General features: G+C 36.6%; 1 protein-coding gene across 1 annotated transcript in view; it reads left to right on the top strand.

The window, feature by feature from the left end:
* Positions 1 to 27128, top strand: part of INSC (INSC spindle orientation adaptor protein) — a 134138-nt gene that overhangs the window by 51835 nt on the left and 55175 nt on the right. Inside the window, exons 3-6 of the mRNA XM_032188763.1 lie at positions 19693 to 20038; positions 20512 to 20564; positions 22077 to 22200; positions 24760 to 24873. Coding sequence (XP_032044654.1) covers positions 19693 to 20038; positions 20512 to 20564; positions 22077 to 22200; positions 24760 to 24873 — 637 coding nt within the window. The remainder of the gene's footprint in view (positions 1 to 19692; positions 20039 to 20511; positions 20565 to 22076; positions 22201 to 24759; positions 24874 to 27128) is intronic.

The following is a 27128-nucleotide window of genomic DNA, read 5'->3' as shown; positions in this document are numbered from 1 at the left end:
GAAAATCCTTTTATGTTGCATGTATAGACTATGCACTATGCTTCAGGTATGAGATTTCTATAGCTTCCCTTTTGTGGATACTTTATTGTTGAAGTCATTCTGCAGTGCAATGGAAATAGAAAGCATTCACATCAAGAGTGTAATATTCTGCCCAATTAAAGCTGATGGAAATGTTTTTCCACTGTCTTAAATGGGAGCAGGATTCTACTCAGAATAAAGAGTAGATAGGGGTAAAACAAGGGGAAGATGAGGAAAAAAAATACTGTAAGAGAAAGAGGTGGACCAGGAAACGGTATCAAGACAGATTGAGGTTATTCAATGGATAGCAAGATGGTTGAAGGCACCATTTTAGGAAGTGCTGCAGGGCAAAACTCTTATTCAGTGATAGCTGTGCATACTCAAGTGTTCCATTTTGGAATTTAACTTAGCATTTTGAAACTAACTTTGTAGATGAAATTTAAAATGCATCATGCAGAAGTTACTTCATTGCTACAGCAATGAAAAAATAATTTTTATATTCCATATTCAAGTAGGATAAGTTCACCTGGCATACCTGTAGTTTATAAATAAGTAAGCTTAAAGGTAGAGGACATTACATGACTATGAATCCATAGTTTCTAACTAGCCAGGAAGCAAATGTTCACAGTGGAATATTACATCAAATTTTTCACTTAAAAAAAAATAGTCTTCTGAGTTCAGAGCACAAAGCTAATCTGGAGAGCTAAATGCTAACTTGACGTACCTCATGTCTCCTAATGGCCAACCCTGCCAGTAGAGTCAGTACACTGCTGAGGAACAGGGTGGCTGCTGGTCGCTCGTGGTAGTGTACTGCCTGTCTGAGGCAGGAGAGCCTCAGATGTGCTCAACAGACTTCGACCTACTTGCTTATGGTGGCATAGCTGAGAAGCATTGAAAAAGCAGCCAAGATGCTGCACTTTCCAGTGTAACTTTGTGACTATCCTTGGAATTAGATTCGTAGATTGGACTCTATTGTATCATCTGCATTGAGGGGAGAAGTTTATATGTAAATAAGGTCTTTATTCAGTGGGTGAAATCACTGTTTGAATGACTGTTGACTAATCTGTTTTTGATTTTGGATTTGAATAAACCATAGAAGTGAGGAATAATTTAGTTTGGAAGGAATCTCTTGAAATATAGTTCCATCTCCTGCTTGCAGCAGACTTTCTACTTTTTTTTTTTTTTTTTTTTTTTTTTTTTTTTTTTATGCTGATACTTCTCATGTATTTGTAGACTGTTTTTCAAACTTTGATCAATCCTGATTTTGTTGTAGTACGTGTTAGTCAATTCATTTATCGGATAAATATGGAAAGAAAACACAAGTGACAGAAAAATACTGGAATGGGGAAGCAGTAATTTCAATTAATGATTATCTATTCAGATTGTTTTTCCAGTTTTTCAGGACCTGAAGTATGGCAGTGGTAGTTCTCTGCAGGTTTATGCACCAGGCTTGGATTCTGGGCCAGTGGTTTCAGTGAGAGTTGCAAAGATTAGAGATTTTTTTTTTTTTTTGGTGCCATTGATGAAAAATGAAACTTCCACCTTTATTTTTGAGCTTATTTAAAAACAAACAAACAAAAAAAACACTTTCAAAATTAATTCACCTAGATCCAATTAGTAAGGCTAAATTTTTCAGTCAAGTGTAATGGCCTGTCTTCAGGGCATAAAGGATGACATCGTGGCAGTGAGTTAGTGAATATTACAAATATCCAGCCTGCGGAAGTCAAGAGCTGCCCATTCACAAGTGTGTAAATTGAGTGCCCAATCTTAAGAATAACCTTGAAGTAGTCAGGCTTCCAGATTTCAAATGTCAGTATTTATATGGCACTATTTTTTACCACTTTATTATAATCCAGTGCACCTACCAGAGTGGAGAAATATGATAGAGCAGTATCTCTTCATAAACATTTTTAACATTCTTTTCGTAGAAACTTCCCACATTAGGAGTTGATAAGTACAGCTAATTTCTCCTGTTATCTTTGTGAACATTTGGCTCACTACTTTTTAATTTAATGCAATGTATGGATATGCATTATATTCCTTTGGTATGCACACTTCATTTACAGTGCTATAGCACAGAAAACTTGATTTCGGCATATTCTTCTACCAAATACTTGCAGGATCTTGTTCTAGAAAGCTTCTTAAACCTGCATGTGGAAGAAATAAAATGGCTCCATATGTTCCGACAACTTATTGCAACTCTGTTTATCCTCTGTGCTTTTATCTTTTGTGAGCATTTGAGTGATTAATTGTTTGAGGGTTATCATTTCTTTTCACATTTTCCTATCTCTTCTGGTGTCTCAGGGAAAGGTTTTACCTCACTACTGTTCTCATTTTGCACCTGATGCTTTTGCTGCTGACACTTTAGCTGATAATTTTCTCAAAATTGCTTACAAAGGTTATACAGCCAAACCCAAACTATAAGGGGAGGTTGCCTGTCCATTTCTGTTAGCTTTGTATATACTTGGTGTCATGAGAACTCTTTTATTCAGTGTCTCAGCCAGACCCCTCTCAATGTATGTTTGTAGATGGATGTTTGTCTGTGTTATTACACAAACATTTTTACATCTAGGCATATATGAAGAGCACGTGAAGTCATCCTTAACATTTTTCATATACTTTGTGACTGATTACCTGTTTCATACTCCAAAGAAATGCCTTTGGCAAAAATAAATAAATATAAAATAACAAAATCACCTAGACATTAGATAAATCAGGAAAGGTTGAAGTGATAAGCTGGAACATGCATAATATTTCATAAATAAATACAGGAATTATACATACTTTCTACATGTATTAACTAGCTTGGCTTTATTTGAACCTATATATAGTCCCCAATCATTCTTATGTACTGCTTTGAGAAGCAGCACTGTTTCTCAAATTAGGTCCTCAAGTCATTTATAACCAGAAGTGAGTTTAGTTATGTTTTATATCTCTAAGGGCCTTAACAGTGAAAACAGCCCATTATCATCAGAGGCCTGTGTACATCCCTGCAGCTCGTTAGGACAAGCTTTCCTGCTTCAAGCAGATAAATGTAGTACAGATTAGCTAATTTACTGGGGTTATATAAGAGGAGACACGTTAGGATTTCAAGCATTCTTTTATGTCAGAAATAGTTTAACTTTTTGCTAATAGGCAGAAGTGTCCTGCTGATCTTTGCCATCGTGCTGTTCTTTTTTTCTGGGTGCCTGTGAAGCTGAGGTACCCAGAATGCTGCCACTCAGGCACCTGTGTGAGGAGTAGGCAGGCAGTTTGCTGACCTCAGGCAGGTGGTTGAAGAGTATCCTAGCTAATAACAGTGTGATCCAGGGGTTATTTAGCATGGCCTAGAGAACTCCTTCATGAACTTTCTGCAGTGTTTTCAAGAAATGAGAAGGTAAAAAATTGAATTAAATCTGTACACAGGAGTAAGATATCCTGCAACAGCAGGACAAGAGACTTGTACAAACATTTATCCTCAGGTATGTGAATAAAGTAAAATGAAATGAGAAGGTGCTATAAGACCATTTAACAAAGCTAGATTTGTTTTTCTCAAAGCTGAAGGTGCGTACCAAATTAACAGGACTTCTGAGTGCTGGTTGCATGAAAAAAATGCCTTCTATTGCATCTATTGTGTGAGGTTAATTTTAGAATAGTGAAAAGCTAAAGGATGGAATATGCAGTTAAAATATGTTAAAGATTCACTTTGTGATATGATATGGGAGATATTTGGCATATTATTAATGCACAGGTGGTATTCTAACTGGTGGGTTTTTCACTGGCATGGGCTGCATGTATGTATACTCAGTCACTGTGACTGGAAGTTGAGCTTGGTACCTGAAAACTGATCTGACCAAAACCAAAAACCGGCAATGAAAAAAAACCCACACACAACCAAACCACCAAACCACATAAAGACAAAACAAAAACCTGGCAAACAACAAATAAGACCATCAGAAAATGACCAGCAGGTGCTAGGTCTAATACTTCATTTAACATGAAGTATTACAATATCTGGCTTAAACTATGCTTCTGCAAGTGAACATACAATCTGGAAAAAAATACACAAGTAAGAAGTTAATTTCATTGGCATATGTTCTGTCGTAGTTTAACTCATTTTATAACCAGCCATATTTCCAGGCAGCTGCGAAGAATAGGAAAGACTAGTTGCAGCAAAGTTATGCTTGATGGAAAACCCAACCACACTTAACAGATCAGGAGTGCAGTGAGACCAAGGTGATATTCCCTGCATATAGGAAAAAGACTTTGTCCCATCCCTCCCCAGTCTCAGGAGAATCACTGACAAGTGTATCAGTGTTGCTCTTCTATCCCCATTCTACCACAGTTTCAATAGTGCAGCCTGGAGTATTTCACATTTTCAAAACTTCTGAGTTCAGATCAGATGCCTGGAGGGTCAAGGTAATGGGAAAAGGTGGGTATGGAAAAGAAAAGGAAATGTAAGCCCGCTATTTTACTGTCAGTACGCATCTGGCAAAATACAGACAGAAGATACTTATTGCTGTTTTTGCTGACTCAATCATAGGAGTAAGGGGTTGCAGCACGTAACATTGATTTTTCTTTTAACTACTTTTACATAGACAATAGAATGTAATTTAAAGGTTGGGAAGTGATAGCAAGCTATTACTGTTCAGTGTGCAGTTTCTATTACGCTTTTACTAATTCCTGTTTCTTTTGACTGGCCTTAAATAAGTTCATTGACACTTGATTTCTGTTGTCCACTAGAACCAAGTTTTCTGTACATTTTGTACATAGCAATTTTGAGAAGCAGGACAGCAAGGGCCCCTGCTTGTATTGTTTCTTTTTTTTTTTTTCTTCTTAACGCCTGTTTTATTGGTAACAGGACACAGATACCTGTCGGTGGCTTTTGAAGGGCACATCTATTTAAATGATTAATTATTGGAAAACTTCCAAGAGAAATGTCATATCTTTTACAAAATGGGAATTACATAATTAGTTCTTCTCTTGTGATTAGAGGATGAAGGTTCAGTTTCTTGCTTTTTATGGATAATTTTTCATTATAGCCCAGTGTAATAATGAGTTTAGTTATATGAAACTTTTGTAGGAAGGGGATGCTGGAGAGAGAAACTGCATATCTCCAGGTTAGACATGCACACTTCCGATCCTGTTTCAGATGGTTTAAAACTTAGGATATGGAACTGAGGGTATTGAGTCCTTCTGGAAACAGGTGGCAGAGGGAAAACTGGAATCTGAATTTCATAGACTTTTCCTTGCAGTTAGTGATGTGCAGAGTTAACTCTGAATTTCCATCCTGATTTGTCTCAGTTAGAAAAGCACCCCCTACTTGACAGCTTTGAGAAACCACTTAGCAGGTGCTTTGAAATTTTTATGAAGTGATAGTGCTTTAATAAAACTAAATTGATATATTCTTTTTCTCTGGAAATCAGTAAAACATAGGTATTACACAGAAAATTCTAAATGTAAATCTATTTGCATTTGCTTCTTTATACAGTGAAGTCCGTTAGCTTATTTTCTTGTTGTATGCTGGCAGCACTGAAGGATTGTTAATCAGACACTTGACAAATACACAGAACTTTTTTCCCTCCTCTGAAGACTTTACTCTCATAGTAGGAACAGAGAAAGAGAAAGTAAAAGAATTTTCAATGAATAAGACATTTTTTATCAGACACTTATTTCTCATTTGAGGAAATTCTGTTACCACAGTAATTTACATGAAAAAAAATTTAGTCAAGACTGGTGACTACAGGAAACTTTGTATTATGGAGTATTTCCTTGCTTTTTGCTTCTGATACATTTCCACATCCAATTTCCTTGCTCCCCTATGAGGTACCATAAAGCATTATAGTAGGACAACAACGTAGTTCCACTTATCCTTTAATTGTTTTTAATGCAGAATGCTGTACTCACATAAAATACTAATTTATTTATATTTGGTGTGAGAGGATAATTTGCTGAATCTGGGATAGATTACTGCAAAACAATAACAGCAATCCCATGTTCAAGTTCACTATTTTTTTTTTTTTTTTTCCCCAGTTAGCCCTTTTCCATGTTCCTTTTGTGGCTAATAAGAGTTCATTAATACTAAATAAATAATTAAGAAGGGATAATTGACTTTTATGCAATAATATCAGAACCATGTTTTTTTTTTTCCCCCTCTGGAAAACATCATTGTTCTGTTTTTAATGCACTCCAGAATGTGGAGCCTCTGCATACCCTTATGAATCACGGAGAGCTCATTTGTGCCTGAGTTTCACTGTCAGTGACCCAAAGCCTGCTCTCTCTAAATGAAGAGGAATAAATAGATATGCTGCTTCATCCTACTCACTAAGAAAGGGAGAAAAAGATCTTTTTTCTGTTTTCTTTGTAATCTTTTGTAATATTCTCTCCCTCCCTGTAAAAGCCACCTGTCTCTGTCCTCCATGGTACATAATTCTTTTCACCCGCTCCCTTCTGAAAATGGAGATTGACACCTGTGCAGTGGTGCTCTTGTCAGCGAGATTTGCTCCCTCGCTTACTCCTCTTCTACATCTGAGATTACCAGAGCCACTGGGAAAAGCAGTAAGGTGAAAAGTCCTCACTAATGATTTACTTTCAAGGAATGAGCAATCTGCAAGACTCCTTACCAGCTCATCTTTACTTTCACCAGGGAACCAGGCTGTGGTTGTTTCCTCACTTCATTCAGCATTTTGAAGAACCCTTTGGAACCCCTGTCTTTTTCAGGTTTTGGAATCTGATTGCTTTGGATTTTAGATTTTAATGAGTCTGTACTAGCTCAGGCATTCTTCACTCTTCAGCTGCTGTCCTTCATTCAAAAGCCACTTTCTGGTGGTAAAAATAACTGTTCGTTTCCTTTTTCCTGTCGCCTTTTAGCCTTCAGAACTCCTCTCAGGTTTGAGAAGAGCTTAGATTTTGCCTGCCTCTCTTATGCATGTTATGGTAGCACCTGGAAGCTCCAGCCAAGATCAGAATCCTGTGCACAGCATTCAGTGCTAAAGCAAGGACATGTTACTTCAGAGGCTAAGCAAAAGAGACAGTCTGGCTGAAAAAAAAAACCATCCTTGGTAGAAAGTGACAGTAGTGGTCAGAATATCATTAGAAGCAGAGTGGAGCCCAGCTTTTGTAATTGCTTTTGCAATTTCTACTCAAACAGTTTATTCACTAGATTGCTCCACTCCTCGAAGTAAATTTATTGTGGTTGGAGGGTGACATAAGCTTTAACTAAATCACAAAATATAACTCTGGCTGTGTACAGCAAATGGAGTACAAATATCTCCTACATTTGCTTGGCTCAAGAGTCTGGCAACAGGGCAGTGAATGTGTAAGCAGAAAAAATGAAGTATTAGTATCAGCAGAATGAGGGAAAGGAAAGAAATCAGAATTTTGAAGCACATTCAAAAGGCAAGAGTAAAATGGGGTCTCTTCAGATTAGATCACAACCTAAAACATAATCTGTAGTTTGGGAGGGAGGTAGCATGCACAGAAGAGGAGTGTGCCATGCACACGTACAGTTATTGGTGTTTTATTCCAGGCTGGAGCATAAGGCTGGTCCAGGTAGGGACACTAGCACAGAAGGTCTAGCTTTGGTAAACAGTCTTTTAAGAGGTGATTTAGAGGTGATTTAATCCAGTGTATAATGCTAGTTACACTTTTTTTTTTTTTTTCAGTAAGACTTTTGTTCAGAAAAGCAATTTAATGTATTTGAATAATACCTAAATTCAATAAGCACAAATTAAAAAAGAAGAAAGTAAGAAATGCTTCCTTCATGTTGTTAATAAGGAGTAGATACTAAATGCAGAATAAAAAAAGTACTCCAGATGAACAAAAACTAAATTTTCAGTGCAGACAGGAACACTAATGATCTAGCTTTGACTGTTAAATGTGTAGGAAGAAAATTGAAATACCTGAGAGAAGCAAAACACAACTCAATCCCCATGAGGCAGGAGATGACTATTTAAGGTGCTGAACTACTAGCTAGCAAAGTTTTGTTGTGCCTCCAAGTAGAAATCGGGAAAACAGTCTTGTGTCTAGGGAGCCAGGAAGGGTAGAGCAAGAGGCTGCTGGAATGGAAAAGAGAAGAAATTCAGGGGAAAAAATGCTAGCAGAGATTACCTAAAGATTTGGGATTAATAGGGAAATGGGATGCCAGAACATGAACCTGCCAAAGATAGAATGTACGGAATAACCTTTTATTATCTCATAAGGTAATCTTATTTTCTGTTTTCCCTTTTAACAAAGGCAATTCATTGGAGATTATGTACATGACAATTTACTTGTAAATACAGCAAGCAGTAGCTGTTAGGCAAAAGGTGAAATGGGAAGGAGTAACTGTAAGGTTATCTCTGAGAGGAGAGAAGTAGACTTCAAATATTGGTCTTCATACCTGTTTTTATTTGTTTCATTTCACAAGTGACACAATTTGCTGTAGCTTAAATTTTGGAGGAGTATTGCTAGCACAGATCATCAGCCTTTTGTCTGGAAAAAGATGATCTTGAGGCCAGGGATAATAGAAAAAGGGCGTGTGGTTGAAATCTCAAGGTTTTGCATTGAGGGACTCAATAAGAAAGTCTGCAACAATTTGTAGCTTATTCAATGGAGAGTTTAAAAAAAACAAACAACAAAAAACAAACATATGCTAGTTGATAATAAGATGCCTGTGACAGCATTTGCCAGTAAGATATAGTGAGTAGGGCAGCAAGATCAGTCCTGGGCTGTGTGAAGAGAGATTTGTGTTTGAGATAGGGGTGTATTAATGCCACTGTGCAAGTTACTATGAGACTTCATTTGATGTCAGGAATGATATCAAGTCTTGTAGTAAAAAAATAATTTTGCAGCAGCTATAGACCTACCAGGGAGTCTGGAGAAAGGGGAGCGCAAATAGACAAAAGGAACCTAAGAATCTTGCTTTTCAACTCTTGCAAAACAAGCTGAGAAGGATTTTTTTTTTTCTTTTCTAGAAATGCATTGAGAGATAAATTCTTAAAATGAAAGATGAAACCAAATGGGCATTAAATGACTATTAAGAAATTCAGATCAGAAGCAAGAAATTTCTAACCATTAGAGCAGTGAGATTCTAGTATAACCATTTAATAGAACATTTTTGAGCTCACGATAAACTATTGAGTTGATTTTTTTTTTAAACCATTTAGGGACAAATTACCAGCCAAGTGGCTATGATGACCTAAGATCTAAATTTCAAATCCTCGGTTTCTACAGAAATGTATAAGCATGAATATTAGATTTGATCAGAAAACAAACAAATAAATAAATATTATTAAGCATAAATATTGGATTTGATTAGAAACTGCTTTCTTTGACTGAGACTGCTTAAAGAATTTTTGTCATCTCTGTCCAGTATTTATGAAACTGTTGCTAGTTTTCATCTTTTTAGTTTGTCTGTTGAAGGGTTAATGTTCTAATATGACTCCTGGATACCTGGTGTTGGCTTTGCTTTTTTTCTTACTCCTTTTATTACAGTTTTAGTAGGAGCTGCTGTGCAATAGATGTGACTGAGTGTCCCCAAATTTCTGCAGTCTCCTGAGTGATACTGATCTCATAACTCCCTGTAAAATGGTTGTTGCTTCCTTCATTAAGTAATCCAGGCTTTATTTAATCAGTAGGGTTAGGACCTTAAGTGAGTAAATAGCAAAAGGTGAAAAGCTAATGGTACTGCTCATAATGCATGTCATAACTCCTTTGAAAAAAGCACAGTGAGTGGTACTGTTTGTTATTAAACTACAAATTAAGGCAGACTTGAAAAAAATAAATGTTCAGTTGTTCAGTGAGGCACCGACTCTACTTTCCTGAACTCTCATGTTAGTCTCCAAATTAGTCCTTGCTTGTGATTGAGCATTCCCATGGTCTGTGGCCCTAAATTATTTCCAGTGTTGTTTCTCTCCCCCTCTTTTATTTCTATTTCTCCATCCCTGCTAGGTGTTTACAATGACTCCTCTCTGAGCATATTGTTCTTAAAAAGCTGTGAAGAACACTGACCTCTGTGATTACAAGCGTAGCTTGAGCATCAGGAAGCAGTGAACTAGGATGAACTCACTGAGCATTTCTCTCCTGCTGGTGGCCTTGTTGACATTTCTCTCCTGTCGCACAGTGCAGGAACACCCCCTGAGCTATTTGTGGCAGTTAGAACTTTTTACTCAGACAGCAAGTAGTCTGAGTACAATAACAATGTGAATGCACTTGGAGGACAACGTCCCTTTGAGATTACTAACACAGTTCAGTCACACAATCACACTTGGTGTTGTGAACACCTGCAGAAATGTTTTAGGTAGAGCTGCCTTGTGATATTCCATCAGGCTATGCTCTTCGGCATATATTGGGCTAAATACAATACAAAGTCATGGATTTAGGCATTTTATACAAAGTTAAGACCTCTCAGCTCAGGTACTTCCCCGTCCCCCTGAAAAAGTATAACTCTGTTTTTGCAAGACCCAGGCTGTCATTTGAGAACAGAAGTGGTAGGATCTTGCTGCTTCAGCACTGCTTTTGTCTGAACAGTGGAGAATAGTTTCTTGTTTCATGACCTCACCTCAGATGGAGGGAAGGGCTACTTCATCCAGCCCTTCAGAGAACAATTTGCCTGGGCAAGGAAGGGAATCCCCTTTCTCAGGGTAGAACAAATGATCAGGTAGCAAGCTGAACAAAAGAACTAATATCTTGCACAAATCTTGGTTAGCTGGTTGTTTTACTAATTTATTTATAAAGCCTGTCTCACACTGATATTCTGTGAATATTAAAAACCATTGGGAGCTGATCCAAGAATAGCATCACAAATGCAATAATTTTCATTTCAAATAGTCATGTTATGCAAATATAAATTGAACAGATGTATCAACTTAGTTGGTGATCGTGACAATATTTGTATAGTGTTTGTCCAGCTTTTGCCTGCAAGCTGTAGCCTTATAGTGTCGTTAAGCTGCTGAAAGCATGTTTTATTTAACATTTCCTTCCATTCTGTCAGGAAATCCTACCCTCATTAATTGCTGTCTTTATATTCTGCAAACTCAGTGGCTTAAGTGCTTGTTGAGACAGCTGCTGTTTTAACAATGCGATGTACCAGTCACAACGTGAAAATCCCTCAAACCAGGCTGAATTTGTCCTTTTGCCTTCTGACTATCCATTCAGTTGATGGAGGCTGGAAAAGACCTGGCCCTACCTAAGCTGTAGGAAGTGAAGAAAAGTGAAGATTTTCTTCTGTGTGAAGAAAATTAACATTTGATAAGTTTAACCTAGATTTTACATAACCTAATTAGCAAGCTGAATTAGTCTGTGATTTTATATCATGTCTTCCATATGTTCTATAGTGTGCCAGTAATTCTGGGATAGTATAAAATTTCCAGACATTTTTAGGGGGACAACTTACAGTGAGGATTTCTCAGAAAGGCATAAAGATCTGAGAGGAACATTCGTGCAGCACTTAACACTGAATGATTTATGTGGCCTTTTAATTAGGTGCGATGAAGCCATACACCATGCCTAATATATTAAAAGTATTTATAGTATTTTCACTTTCCTTATAGACATTTCTTCCATATTTGTGGATGCACAAGATTTCACAGAACGCAGCAGTCTGACCACAGTTGTTTAGTTCTAAGTTTCACAGACTGGTCTGCATTTAATTTCCCTGCAGAAATTGGATGGATGCCTATCAAGGCACAAGCTTTTTGTGGTTTTACCATGTTTTCACTATAGTAGCGCTGACTTCAAGGAGGCTGGTGGTTTCAGGAACTCCATCCCAGAGCACAGATGCTAAACTGAATTTGGTTGCATTGAAGTTTCAGTAAATGACAAGGGGACCATTGCTGGTTTCAGGTCAGGTGAAAAAGATTATGGGCATCAGTTATTAAAACAAACAAACAACAACAACAACAAAACAGAAGTGTTGTTGTGTCCTTGGTCAACAAAACAGTTAATTTGTTATCATTATTGTGATAAATTTGTATTTTATTTGTGATCTTTGAGTAATTCTGGTTTTGTTAGCAATATAATCCTGCTCATTGGCATCCTGCTTCCTGAACCTCCTAGTGGTAATGCCTCCATTAAATTCTGCTGCACTTCTTTGTGGTTTAAACCTACTTCTAAATTAAACAGAGGTGGAAGGGTGAGCAATGCACGCTGAGTTCTGTTTTCTAGAATACAGTTCAGGGTGTTTGGCTGACTACAACACTTAAACTCTTTTGTTTTGAGTAATGTTTTGAGGGTTATAGTTTGCATTATCAGTTAGAGACTTCATTTGGGGAAATTCTTAGACTTCCATAACTGTAATGGTTGACTAATTGTTGAGGCTAATTAAAATATGACTAATATAACCTATTAACTTTTTTTTTTTTTTTTTTTTTTTTTTTTTTTTTAAGACTAGGGATGACCTTGCTTTTTTTCTGTTTTCTGAGGGTTTAAATAATGCATACTAAAACCAACTTTTTTCCTAGTGAAGTTGGGTTGCTGATGTTTTACTAGAAAAAGTCAAATCAAGGGGAATCATTTGGCTAATTCTTTAGCTTGCCACATCAATTACAATGTCAAATATTCATAGACTTCTTTAGGTATGTTCTGCAAAGCAAGAGTTTTCACTTAAAAATCAGGAACCTGACTATAAGCTGCCCCAAAGCTATTCGATATCACTTAAGTTAGCTCTCTAGCTATATGAAATTTTGCTAAAATCAGTGCAAATATATCATGGGTCTACAAGGCTCTTTTATGCAATTAATAGCATAAAGCAACTTGAGGATAAATAAGAGCCTTCTCTAAGGCTCTTCATTAAATCCTTCCACTGATAGTTGAGTTCTGCTGTCTATTATATTAATGTAGACACTGGCCCTGGGTATATTGGGTACCTATGAATAATTTTGAACAGATGAATTAGAAAAAAATTAGAGGTGAATTATGTTCAAAGAGGGGGCTAAATCCATTCAAGAAGTTGTTTGTTGCCAATTAATTACCTACTGCTAATTAGAATAATAAATTTGAGCACAGTTGTAAGACTAGGCATTGATTCACTGTAGGCTTATCTGGAAGCTGTAGTAAATGCTATCATTAGGATTGGTAATAAATCTGTCATAACAGGTAAAAATGGATAAAAAGACTAAGAAGCCTCAAAAAAACATAATTCCACACAGCAGAAGACTTTCCTCTTTATAAATATAACAGACATGGGAATTATTCACGTGGATTGATCAGTTTAGGCTTCCACATAGTTATAAAACATGAAACTTCCGTACTTACTGAAATTCAGCATTAAAATGGAGGCATAACTCTTTTTCATTATAACATTTGCAATTTAAAAAAGAGTATGTTCTGCCAGTAGAAAGTCCCAAGCTGGAAATTTTACGCAAGTGATATAGTTATTTCTTCACTCTTGTATTCATGTAGCACCAGCATAACATAGGGAGTGTTGCCACCTATAAGGTTGCTTGGCCTATCCTAGAGATCCTGTGATTCATTAGTTAATGAACTACTTGCTAGATAAAAGAAGATGGAAAAAGAAGTGTTGGTAACAAAACTCTGAATATAACACGTCTTAAAAATGTAAGATGAATTTTTTTCAGTAAGCCTTTCTCCAGGATGTCTGCACTGTGTTACATAGTGTAGAAGTGTCTGTATGAAACAAGGTCTGAGTGTCTGTTGAAGCAACATCTTTTAACGTGCTGTTCTAAGATTATTTCAGCCTGTGATGCCAAATGGTTTTGTCAAAATAATACAATTTAAAAAAGACTTTATTTGGCAGGGACACTAGAATTCAGAGTACTCAAATTGGTAGGTACTCAAATTCAGTTGAATGGTCTTGGAAACTTCATCAACTGTTTTACAACCTCAATTAAAATAGAATGACTTTAAGAAATGCTGGAGACTCTTTTGACTTTTTATTTTGCACTGAATTATTTTTACTGCTATTTTTACATGAAATGCTGCTCCTTTAATGTAGACTCTAGATAAATTGCTTTTTTGTCAATATGCCATGGCATACTGAATCCAGAAATTCAAACTGGTGGGGAATCATCCATAAACATGAAGGTCTCTGTCAGGTAACCAGCTACTGGTGCTTAATAAAACAGAATTGGACAAAATCACACCAGTGAGGTCCCTATGCTTGAACCAATATTGTTCAACTTATTTGTTAACTACCTGGAAAACAGTAGTAGTTGTATTTTGCATTGTCGTGGTTCTGCTTGAGTGGGCAGCCGAGCTCCACCACAGCCGCTCTCTCACTCCTCCTCCTCAAAGAGGAATGGGGAGAAAATATGTGAAAAGGGCTCAAGGCTTGAGATAAGGACGAGAAAATCACACAATAATTATTGTAACGGGCAAAACAGACTCAGCATAAGAAGACAGTAAGATTTATTGCTCATTACTAACAAGCTAGAGAAGTGAGAAACAAAGGAAAGAAACCAAAAGCACCTTCCCCGCCAATCCACCCTCTTCCACCTCCTCCCCCCGAGTGGCGCAGGGGAACGGGAGAATGGGGGTTATGGTCAGTCTACAGTGCTTCTTCTCTGCCGCTCCTTCCCTGTCACTCTCGTCCCCTGTGCTGTGGGGTCCCACCCACGGGATGCAGTCCTTGATGAACTGATCCAGCGTGGGCTTCCCACAGGCAGCAGCTCTTCCAGAACTGCTCCAGATATGGGTCTGTACCACAGGGTCCATCCCTCAGGAGAAAACTTCTCCAACCTGGCTCCCCTACGGGCAGCAGCTCCTGCCAGGTCACCTGCTCCTGCGTGGGCTCCTCTCCACGGGCTACAGGTCCGGCCCGGCATCTACTCCGGCAGGGGTCTTCCACAGGCGGCAGCCTCCATCGGTGTAGGGCCACCTGCTCCACCGTGGTACTCCATGGGCTGCAGGGGTCCATCCTGCTTCACCATGGTCCTCACCACAGGCCGCAGGGGACATCTGCTCTGGCACCTGGAGCACCTCTCCCCCTCCTTCTACACTGACCTTGGCACCTGCAAGGCTGTTCCTCACTCCCTTCACTCTCCTGGCTGCTGTGTGTGGCACAATGTTTTTTTTTTCCCGTCTTACATATGCTCTCACAGAGGCGTAAAACAACATCGCTTATTGTCTCAGCTCTGGAGAACAATGGGGCCCTTCCCAAACATGGGGCAGCTTCTAGATCTTTCTCACAGAAACCACCCCTATGGCCCCCTGCTACCAAAACCTTGCCACATAAACCCACTACATGCATCAACACCACTTCAGCTGATGCAAAATCATTCAGGTTAATTCAAAATAACTGCAACTACAAAATCACTAAAGTGTCTGTCAATATTGAGTCACTAAAACATAAAATGCCTCACCAAATTAAATGTTAATGAACATAGTGCATGCTAAGAGAAGGGAACTCAAAAACCACCTCTTTCATCATACATACAGAAGAACTAACTTTTCCAATAGTGAGAAAAAAAAAAAAAAAAAAAAAAAAAAAAGAAAGATTCTAAATGAAAAGTAGTAGTTTTTCTGGAAGATAAAATATGAAACAGCTCTCTTGAAACACGTAAAAGAGAAATGTAATTTTGGGAATTCTTGGAAAACAAGAATTCACAGAAAATGTGATTCATATGTATAAATCTGATGTTCCTGAATTTTGGATATCATGTGCTGTTCTTGCCATCTCATCTTGTAAGGTCATAGGATAGCTAGCAATGCTTTTAGAAAATATGGGAAAGGGTAAACAGCTGATCAGATGTGCGAAGTCATTTCTGTATGGTGACAGACTAGATAAACTGAATTTCTCTAGCTTGAAAATGAGAACTCAGGAGATACGGTAGGGCAAACAAAATAATGAAGTACACAAAGAAAGTGAATGCGGAGCTGTCTTTCAGTATTTCTTTGCTTACAAGAACTAAAGAGCCTGTGTTAATATCCCCAGGCAGTTAGTTTAAAACAATAAGAAACACTTTTTCACACAAAACATAATCAAACACTGTGAGACGCTGCCCCTAGATGCTGTGAAGGCCAAAAGTTTAACTGAGTTCAAAAAGGGATTAATGGCTACTTTTGTTTCATGAATTGTGAAAACATCCTGCTCAGACATGTATTTTGGCTTAGGAAGTTCCTGAACCACTAATTGCCAGAAGATGGGAAGGAGGGGTTGCTCAGCTCCTGCCATGCCTCTTGTAATCTTTCCTTATGCATCTGCTAATGGCTGTGTTGGGAGCAGGATAATGGGCTAGACAGATTTTTGGTCTGACCCATTATGGCTGTTTTTATTTTTTAGGCATAATATTTTTTTCAGTAATGGGAGACGAGATAGAAACTTACTACTTGTTTTCAGCTATCAGTAAATGCAGTTTGGAATATGATTTTTGAAAGGTAATTAGGAATGATCACACATTTTGCTTTCCTTATTTTAATATATAAAAGATAATCTGCAAATTCATGTACTGAATGTTCAGGAAGATTCCTTTTGAATAAGTGGAGATGTGAGTAAAAGTAAATCATTTATATATTTCATTTGAATAAACATAATATAAATATATTTAAAGAATAACATGTCAGAAAAGTTGACATAGTGAGAAAGGGAACTTTTCTGTGGTTGTCTGAAAAAAAAAAAAAAAGGCAAAAAATATTTTTTTTCCCTACCAGGTTAGTTTAAAGAATACTAAATTTCACGTGATAAAATATCATAAATTTCCCTACTGTATTACTGACAATTACTTTAGTAGGAAAAGAGGCAAGCAACAAGAGTTTTTTTCTAAATCTTTTTTTTTGTACAGTTTATAATCCTTTTTTTTTTTTTTTTTTTTTTTTTTTTTCTTGTTGGAGTAAAGATTTCCTTTTGAGATTAAAGAAAACATGAGCTATATTTTATGATATTCTAGATTCTATGCTTCTATTTCTTGTTTTATCTGACTAACCTATTTGAGCTTTTTTCGCCATGTAAACATAACGTAGGAGTTTCTGTGCTCGCTAAACAGATTTAATCAATTATCATAATGTACTTTACAAATGAAAAACACATTACTCTGTCAAGTGAGTTTATCCTGTACTGCGTGCAAAGAGTGCATGCCAATATAAATTATGGTTTCAAAGTTCTAAATTTTTTTATCTATTAGGAAACCTTACTTCACATTCAAAAAGGCAATAGGGAGACTATGCACAGCAAGAAAAAAGTGAGCCACAATTGAACATAAAATGCAATTACACAATGTTCAAAACTGAGTAAATAAACACCTTAAATAGCAGTAGTTTGGAAAGTTTAAAATTTAAAGTAGATTCATCATGTGTGGTGAAAGGCGGATTGGATCAATGCAACTGATCTCTTGTATCTTGTTTGTTGTTGATTTATTTTAAATTATACTTGAGGTGAGACTCCATATGCATATAATAAATTTTGATAATTTGTGCAGTATTACCTTATTGGTATGGAAGGGGATTTCTTGAATTCATCTGGTGTTCAGCACAGTAGTTGAAAAGGCCTTCTGCATAGTCTTCCTTAGTTTGGCTAGTGCAGTTGTTGATTTTGCCCTAACAGTAGGGCTTTATGTACCTTTGTAACAGCACACAGCATTAGTGCTGTGGGGCTGAGTGCAATAAGTCCCTGTCCAGACTAAAAGAATGGAGGCTATAATACAAACTTTCTTTTTGTTCTTTCTGATGTAGCATCTTGGAAAAACTCCAGCACATGTCAGAAGGTAGACAGTACTCCACCACAATGCCAGATTTAGCTGTATGATATCAACAGAAATTTGGACAAAATAATTGAGCCCAGTCTCTTCTGCTTGCACTTAAGTTCTTCTTCTTTACCGTTCATCTTCACTTCTTTGGAATCCTTTATTAGTAATCCATCTTTCACTTGAGGAAGAGAGAATAAAAATTTCAAGGATTTCATATTGAGAAGGGCCATCAGAAAATTAAAGCTAAATATGCAGCCGATGAAAATTGATATTTTTTTATTTGTTGTAGCTCAGAAGTCTGAAATTCTCCATTAGTAAAGTGCTCCTTTTGTGATTTTTTTTTTTTTGTATACTAACATTACATCCACTAGTCATGATTGTTTATTAATTCTGTAGATACTATTTTAGATGTACAAAATCAATTTCCTATACCATAGAGACTTGCAGTGATTATCAAACTCTTGGCCTCCTGCTATGCTTTTATGGGTGAGTGATATAGTATTGAGAAGGTATATTTTGGGCCCACTGGGGGACAGATATTGATGAAATCAGTCTTTCCTGTTGCAAGATCAAAAAAGTTAACACGGCCTGTGATATTGTCATGGTATCATTCATTTATCCTGATTCCAGTGACCAACATATAGAGCATCTTTTAAGCTTTTGGTTGAAGATGAGGAAAATTCAAGAAATTTGAAAATAAATTATATTTTTTTTTTCTTAAAAACTCATCTTTTTCCCTTAGCTCTATACAATGGTGTATTTATTCAGTTTTTATATATCTACTATTTATATTAGAAATGCATTAAATGTGCATTTTCCATGTTTACACATATATATTAACTACAAGGTTAATATATACTCTCTTTTGAGGATGGGGAAGGGGAAAACAAACTGAAATAATCTGGGCCTACTGTTAAACCTGGAAAAAAAAAAAAAAAAGACTGATTTCTGGACATGGAGAGTGTTCTGTCCTAGGTTTTAAAGCAAGGGTCAGGTGGAATGCCTTGGCAGAGGTGATGCTCTTTCTTTGGGGAGCTTTCTTCCACAAAAGGAAGTGGAGTTCCAGCCTTAGGTGTGGTAGGTGAGAGTCAAAATACACAGCTGCACAAGTGCAGGCTCCCAGGCCTTCTGCAAAAGGCAGTGAGGGACCAGCCAGGCCTTTGACAGAGAAGGCAAATTGCCAGGGAGGCAAAGGGATCAGAGTGCTTGCATTGAGTCTCTGGGGAATTTGGGAACAGTCACAAAGACAAGCTCAGCACTACCGCTGCCTAGGGTACCACACTTTGTTAATTGCATCCCTGCCAGAGGGTGCAAGTGCACAAAATGCAGGCTCGTTGCCTTGTGTCAGGGTATACCTGAGTTCTTTCAGCCTCATTGTTTCACAGCATGTTTGCTTTAGTGCAAAAATGTGCTTTGGTACTTAAATGTGCACATTGTATAGACAGCAGTGAGAAGCGCAGGGAAAGATAAAGGACTGGTTGGGAAGTAGAGTTCAGCTGAGGTTTAAGGGATTATGTTATGGCAGAAACCAATATTGCTGACAGCACAAACCAATATTGCTGACAGCATCGTTAGCTCTCTTGGTTTGGCTGTGTCAGAGTGGATGTAAAGGGCTTTGAAAAGACGCTGCAAGGTAAAACTTGCCTGTTCAGTGAGAAAGTAACAGGTGAAATGTCTAGAAAATGTTAACAGTTCCATAAGTAGTAAGCAAACACGCTCAGAACATTGCTACTTCGTTGTATCAAACTTTGAATTTATAAGAAACTGTAGAACTTTTTTCTCCCCAAACTACAATCTAAACTTCTGCTTAGTCATCTCTATTCTCTGATCATTTTTCTCTAATAATTTTGTAGCATGGTGTGTGATGTAAAGGTGATCAGAAACACAAAGTTTTTCTTTGGAATAGAATGTAAAGCATGGTTCTGTGTTATACTACAGGCAAATTGTTTGCTCAATCTGTTGCTTTTTGTCAGTCAAATGCAACCTGATAGTTAGATGTACTAGTATTTTATTGTTGATCATTACTCTAAGGATCACTTTGTTTCACCTTATTCTTCCTTCTTTCTTTACTATCCAGCATGCATTTAATTCAGGTGGACTCCGTTCAGCGATGGATGGAAGATTTGAAGCTGATGACAGATTGTGAATGCATGTGTATTCTCCAGTCCAAACCAATCAGCATTGAGAAGGATGAACAAAATGAACTCATCCTTTCCTCACAGTATAGCACATGCAATAACTTACAGCTGCTGTTAAAAAGAGCTTGGATCATAAGCACAGAGTTGACCAGGATTGCTCAAAAACTAGAGAAGAACAGATGGCAAAGAGTCCACAGCATGACAGTAAGAGTCAATTGTCATGTACGTTCCATGATAAATGAGTACAACACATTTACGAGAAGTTCTTCAGAAGAAATGCACCAGGTAGTAATGCCTTACTTGTCTTCTGTCTTATTTTTTTTTAATTGTAATAACTGCAACTTTCTTCAAACAATTGGTAAGAAATTCTTACACGCAACACCTCTTGCTGAAGATGTTTAAATTTCTTTTGTCTATGGAAGCATTTTTGACTCATTATGGATCTATTTTGTCATAGGCCTGATTCTGAGTGTTGATAATATTGACAAATTTTGCTGAAGAAAATTTAGTTTTCAGTGACCACCAGACTGAAATAATTAAATGCCCCATCAGTGAGTTCCTTTGCATTTAAGATTTAGAAAATGATACATTTTAACCTTCATTTTTATCTCTACTTGTTTTATTCAGAAAAGTAGGAAAATTGTGTTCATCTGAAATAATACAGTTTCGAAGGGTTTTTACCTAATTATCATGAACAAGCATTATTTATTTTTAAAAAGCAAATATGTATCATTATTTAACATTTTCTCTCTCTGCAGTTGGAAAAACTTTTAATAGACAAGTGTTCAGAATTTACAGCATTTACAGAAAGGTAATTTATTTATTTTTTTTGTTTGAAATATTCATTTTGCTTTTTTATTATTACGTAGAATAATAATGGGAAGTACAAATCCAGCAAAATCTTCAAACATTTGAACTGCAATTCTGAAAGAGTTTGAGTGTTAGCCCCCAGTGTGTGAAGTGAACTGCTTTTATCTAAAATGTATCCTAATGAAAGATGGAATCTGCTGTTGTACTAGGAGCATGGCATAAATATAACACTGTGAGAGAGGATTTTTCAGAGCTTTTAGGCATTAAGGGAGAAAGTCTGTTTATATCAATGACAAAACTCCCATTGAGTTCTGTGGAACCAAGATTTCAGCTTCCGTGAAAAATTTAGTGTGAGATTATCATACAAAATGTACCTCTGTGTGAATACCCACATTAGTAAATCAAACTCACAAAATCACAAAAATATGCATTCCTTTAAGTTGCATTTATTGGTTTACTTAGCTCCATGCATGCTGGAATTCTGACACTAAAAAATGAAAGACACCATCTAATTATAAGCAAGGAATATTTATTTATTTATTTTTCTCAAACTCACACAGCTCAAACTTTGCTCTTATATTCTACACATACATTTAATGAGATCCCCAGTCCTGTAGTGTCTGTCTCCATTAACCCTTTCCCTCCTTTTCTGTTTGAAAATGTTAATATAGGTAGGTGAAAGACAGGCAACCTATAGAAGGGAACATACTGTGTAGATGGAAGCACTGATCAACCAATCCGTATCTTCCATTAGTGGCCTGCCGAGGTGTAATATGTTTTGACAATTTAAAGTAATGTATTTGTGTGTGGAAACACTAGTTAATTAATTTGAATTGTGTAATGTTTTCCATCTTTATCGTGTTTCTTCAGTTGGCAAGTATCATAGGTTACAGGATAGTTACACCAACTCTGTAAACTTGCTGTGTGTCATCTTTGTTCATAGAAGGCTTAACTTTTGAATTTGTTCTTTAAATTTAAATTATCTCTAGTCATTATTCTGGACATGCATTCGTTTTGTGCCCTTATCCTGCTTTCATTATACTAGGACAAAAAAAAAATAAAATTAAAAAAAAATAAATATATATATATAACGCACTTTTATCATCAGGAAATATGGATATGCACAGCTGCAGCTGAAATGAAAGCATTCTAGAGTGACTGTAACAAAAAGCATCAGTGGAAAACAGCAGAGTTACACTAGTATAAACACAGCATCTGCAGCAAAATTTGGCGTGCAGTCTGTGTCAGTCATTACTGTCCAACACTAACCTTTGGTGTTATTCTTACCATGTGCAGACAAAGCTTTGATATTCTGGTGTGATGCTAATGGCAAAAAGATGGTGTACTCATGTGAACAACTGAATCCTTGTTACATCCATGTTTTTAATGTGCTGTTACAACACAGAGAGCTCACCTGTGACAATCAGCTTAAAACAATTGCTTTGTTTGTAATTGTTTGTAAAACAATTGGATCTCATTTTCCTTCATTTCTTCCCTTTCCCATTCTTTTTAGGTGTATACAAACTGAGGATGAACAGATGCTGAGGTCCATGAAATCCTGTGTTAATGAAACGCTCACTACTGTTGCTCAGTATTTTGGCCAGTTGATAGAGCTGGTTTTAACACACGAGGCACAGGTTAGTCTACAGAGTTTAAAAAAAAAAAAAAAAAAAAAAGTATTATCAAATTGTTGAACCTCGAGGGAGAACATTGCTGAAAACAGAGCTGTAATTATCAAACTTCTGATTGGTAATTCAGTTATCTTGTAAAGAGATTTAGGTGCATGTTCACCTGATTTGTATTCCAAACAAAATGATCTTGTGGCTCACTATGTTAATTATCATTCCTGATAGGTGTCTCTCAGTGCAAGGGAGATAACCTCTGGACAATGCATACTTTATTAGACCTTTGGACCCATTTTTCTTTTCCCTCCCTGCAGATGCTGCTTTTCTTTAGAAACCACACACACACATGCACGCACACACACAAAGTCTATCCTGCTCTTGACAGTTCTTACTAAAAGCTAAAATGTCTAGAAGATGTTCATATACATATGAACATCTTCAACACCAGACATTTTAACCATATCTTAGACTCTAGGAAGTAGTGATAAGATACAATATATGACTATCAGCTTTCTTGTTGCATCAAAACAGAAAATAAGCTCTTACATGTATGTGGTAGAAAAAAAAAAAAAATCCAATTCATAACCATCCACTAGTTTTTGAATAATTCCTTCATCCATAGTGTGAGGACCAATGAGAGCAAAGTCTGTGTGTGTATGTATGTATAACCTTCCAGAAGCATTGCAGGCATGATGTGTACATTTAGTGGTGATTACATGTAGATAAACACACTGAGTAATTAAGCTGAAGTTACAGATGCTCTAAATTTTTTCCATTAGAGCATTCTTGAGGTAATAACCTGTAAGTCTAACCAATCTGTCTTGACTTAAACTAGTTTCTTGAGATCTTATTAGCTATCCCCTTGTACCAGCTTCCTCAAAACCAACAACAACCAAGAAATCCCAACTAATTATGCTCAAATCATGTGTATATGTCTTAGAGGTGATGTTATGCTGAAACTTTGAGCAGGAAAAAAAAAAAAAAAAAAGCTTGTTAAAAAGGAAATAGTTAAACAGTATTTATTACTGTGCTGAAGCAAAATCACTATATGGTATTGTTTAAATTCTAATGTACCTTGATGCTTTAAGATTGCAGAAAAATGTGTGTCTCTTTCAGAAACATCCCCTATAGTTTTAAAAGATCACTGCTAGGAATTGAAAGTCTCCAGAATATATTTGCAGAATTATAGTCAAGCTAACAAGCTATGTGCTAATGCACTTTGGTTAGGATTTATGAGAACTACATGAAATGCGTCATATGAATTTAAGTGCATAAATAACTGCATATTGCAAATTCGGTTGTTTTGATGCTTATTCCCTTTAATCTGAAGAGGAGTTGTAGACTGTGAACAGTTCTGGTTGAATACTTTGACGCTTACTGACACGTTAAATCCTGATCCCTAATCCCTATATATTTTAAGAGAGCAGGGTTCTGCACCATCCAATCTATATTCCTATTGTTGATGACTTGGGAGAGAGGTCATCTATAAAAACAAAACAAAACATAATAAGAGCAGTTTTCTGAACCACCTAGTCATACTCACTTCTGCTATACAACCACATTGTCTGTGGATAGTTGACCACACTGGAGCAGACTCTTTAGGTGAGAGGCTATGACTATTTATGACTCAAGAGCTTTATGTTCCAATCAGTGTGTTGGGATTTATTCATGAAAATGATTCATATAATAATGTGAACTGGTAAGTTATGTCTTTTAAAGAAGAATTTTCCTAAAGGGAGATGCGAAGTGTGGAAGAACACAGCGTCTGAAAAGGAAGATTACTGAGCTTTATATCAATAATAGTGTAAAATCTGGGATATTTCTTTGCATTTCTTTCAAAGTTGTGTTAAATATGTAAATGATTATCTTCCTCCTTCTAACAATTCTTCTTCTAATGATTATGTGCTTTCAAAGAATAAAATTAAGCTGTGTTCTACCAGCAGCTGTGTTTATCTGTGCAGTTGCAAGGGCACACACACAAAAGCAAGATAACTATTTACAAAGATAAAATATTTAACCTATTTCATATATTTGTGAAATAAACGATTGCTCTCTGAGTATTCCTGTTATTGATCAGTGACACTCTTCCGTTTTAACTAAGACTACTGATGATCATAGAGCCTTAGTAAGTTGTGTTAGAAAGAGTAAGGCAATATTGCTAATAAATAATGTGAAAATCCTCTATCTCATTGTGATTCATCTTCTGCACTGAGAGAGTTAGTTGCCTTCACAAGTTTTTAGTTCAATTCCAGGCCAAATCTAATAATAATTTACTGAACTGCAGAGTTCTTTATTAAAAGGTTTCAAACAAATACCTGTTTTCTTACTCTGATCATATTTATTTTGAAATATTACTATTCTTGTTTACGTCTATTTAAATGTGATAGCAAATATGTTAAAATATGATTGATCTGACTCCTGCCCATGCTTTTCTTTGCTTTTGGTTTATCCGGGTGAGAAGGAAAATGGTATGGATTAAATGGACTAGACTTTCTGGTCCATCTCATCTTAAATATAATACTCACATTTTTCATTGGAAGTAACTGTGTTTTACTGTCTTATATCACACAGAACCTACTGAGGCAAATAGATTTGTCGGATAGTGTGTACATCACTGAGTCGGCGATTAATAATTTATTCAGCCTTACCCAGGAAGGTGCTCACCTTTGCCGCATCATAGCTAAGGTAAGGGGAATGTATGGATTAATTTGGAGTAAAAAATAGTAATACAAGTGGGTTATTTTACTTAACATACTAGTGGTGGTGAGTTTTGAAATGTACAGGACAAGATGAAATTCTGTATTTCAGGAGACTGATAAAATCTAGGTTAAAGAACAACAAAACTTAAATCTGAGAAACTTTATTATTATTATTATTATTGTTTTATAAATAAATTGAACACATAAAAGACAGAAGATAGCAGGCAAGAAGTCTGTCAGTTGATGGTTCTTGATGTAGGTATTTCGCAGCATATATCTGGATCTTTTCTTGTTTCAATTTATGTCCATACTTGTTTTCCTCCCTCCAGGTACTGCTATAGAAGGCCTGGCTATGCAATCTTGATAATCTCCTATGAGGCACTGGAAAGCTGCTGTTTTGTTTTTTTTTCTTGCCTCTCTCTCTCCTCTCTTGAGGTGTATGCACTCTTGCAGCTCAGGTGGCATCATTCACTTAGTCACCAAAAAACAAGCAAAATGGAAGTTTCAAGTGCCCAACTAATGCTGATAATTCTGAATATTACAGAAGAGGGATTTAGACTAAAGTTGTGTGGGCAAGCAAAGGAACAGGAACCTTTTAATTCTTTCTGACATGTCTTTCTTAAGTCTTTTTACACAGGGCTGTCACGGCAGTGTAGGTTACTTCTGGCAGCATGTGCTCTTACTCATTCAACGGTTGATGCTTGCTGTGGGTATAAACCCATCACTCTACCAAGATCAATGATACTGTCGATCCCTGTAGAGTACCTTTGAGGACACTTGGATCTTGAAAAAGTGAGAAAGGCAAGGCATTTTATGAGGTTGAGGATAGGGTTATCCAATTCCTAGTATGTACGTATAGAAGGAAACATTTTCCCCAAGCTTCTGCTTGTGGAGTGTTATGCCAGCCCCTTGGAGATGAGGATTAATAGCACCAGCTAATTCTTTTTTTTTTTTTTTTTCTGCTCTGTCTACAGATGGACATTTGCACCATAAAAACACTACTCTGTTCTTAAGGCTCTGAATGAGGTAGACTCATGTAGTGGATGATGCAAGAGCATGAGAGGTTTATTTTTTTTCTGAATTGGTATTTGAGCTCCACTCAGTGGTACCCAAAAACAATTTTAAAATGTTGAGTATTGAGGAAGTACAGAACTTACAAATTGGAGAAAATTGATTGTCTTCTTTTTGTCATTATGATAATTCTATAGACAGTTCAATTTATCAGAAATGAAGTCTGACCTTCCATAAATCACTAAATTAATTTATTACTATCATTACATGGATATGTCACAGGATGCACTAAATCGTTTCCAAGTGAGGAAATGCATGTCCTTATGCAAAGAACCTTAAGTGGTGTTTGGTTGCCAAACTATAGTGGTGATTGTGTCACCTATCCTGTGCATCTGTTTGCTCTTTGCACTGAAATAAAATTGTCTGGACTCACCATCATCCTTCGCCTTCTGTATGACATTGGTTACCTGCATCTGTGAGCAAGGTGGCAGAAGAACAATAACAGACCAAAATTTTGCATTTGATCACTTGGATTAGGTAGTTATGACAGTGAAAGTGCAGGGTGATGTATAAAATTAAGAAACAAAACAAACAGCCTGATGCTGTGCCTACCTATTAAGAGGATGGGAATGGATTCAATATTTGCAAAGATCTCAAGACCTCCCATACATACAGGAGTTTCCTAAAGAGCTATTGTTGTAAAAAATAACAAAACAAAGCAAAAAACCTAGACAGAAGCTGAATGTTTGTATAGTGAAAGCAAAACTCAACAGAGCTATTCATTCAAACTTGAAATCTTACTCTCCGTGACAATCTGTGATCTTGTTGATTGTTGTATTAGTGTGTTCTTCTGTGCCTTAAGCCATAAATTATGCTTCTATAGTACATCAAAATCTTGGACATGAAACCAAGAACCATGTTAATTTTGAAAAGCTACTTGGAACTGGTTTCTTGCTTTACATCTTGGTAAGGTTTTCAATCGTCTCTCTCCTTCCTTTCCTTCCCCCTGCTAACACTGTTACCAAAATTTAAAATGTCTCTGCTTTTTAAAACATCCTCTGCTGAAAAGCCACCTATAGTTTTACTGTACCTGGAGGCATCCTTTGACTCACTGGAAACTGTTTTGGGCTTTGCAGTCAAAGTTAAAATATAGATGTTAATTATTTTTTTCAGCATGTAACAAATCTACTGTGGAAGAGTCATGTTGTCTCACACTGTCAAGCCAGCTAG

This window comes from Aythya fuligula, chromosome 5 (genome assembly GCF_009819795.1).
Source record: "Aythya fuligula isolate bAytFul2 chromosome 5, bAytFul2.pri, whole genome shotgun sequence".
In the NCBI taxonomy this organism is placed as follows: Eukaryota; Metazoa; Chordata; class Aves; order Anseriformes; family Anatidae; genus Aythya; species Aythya fuligula.
The sequence above is the reverse complement of the archived record's forward strand: the minus strand, read 5'-3'. Positions and strand labels throughout refer to the sequence as shown.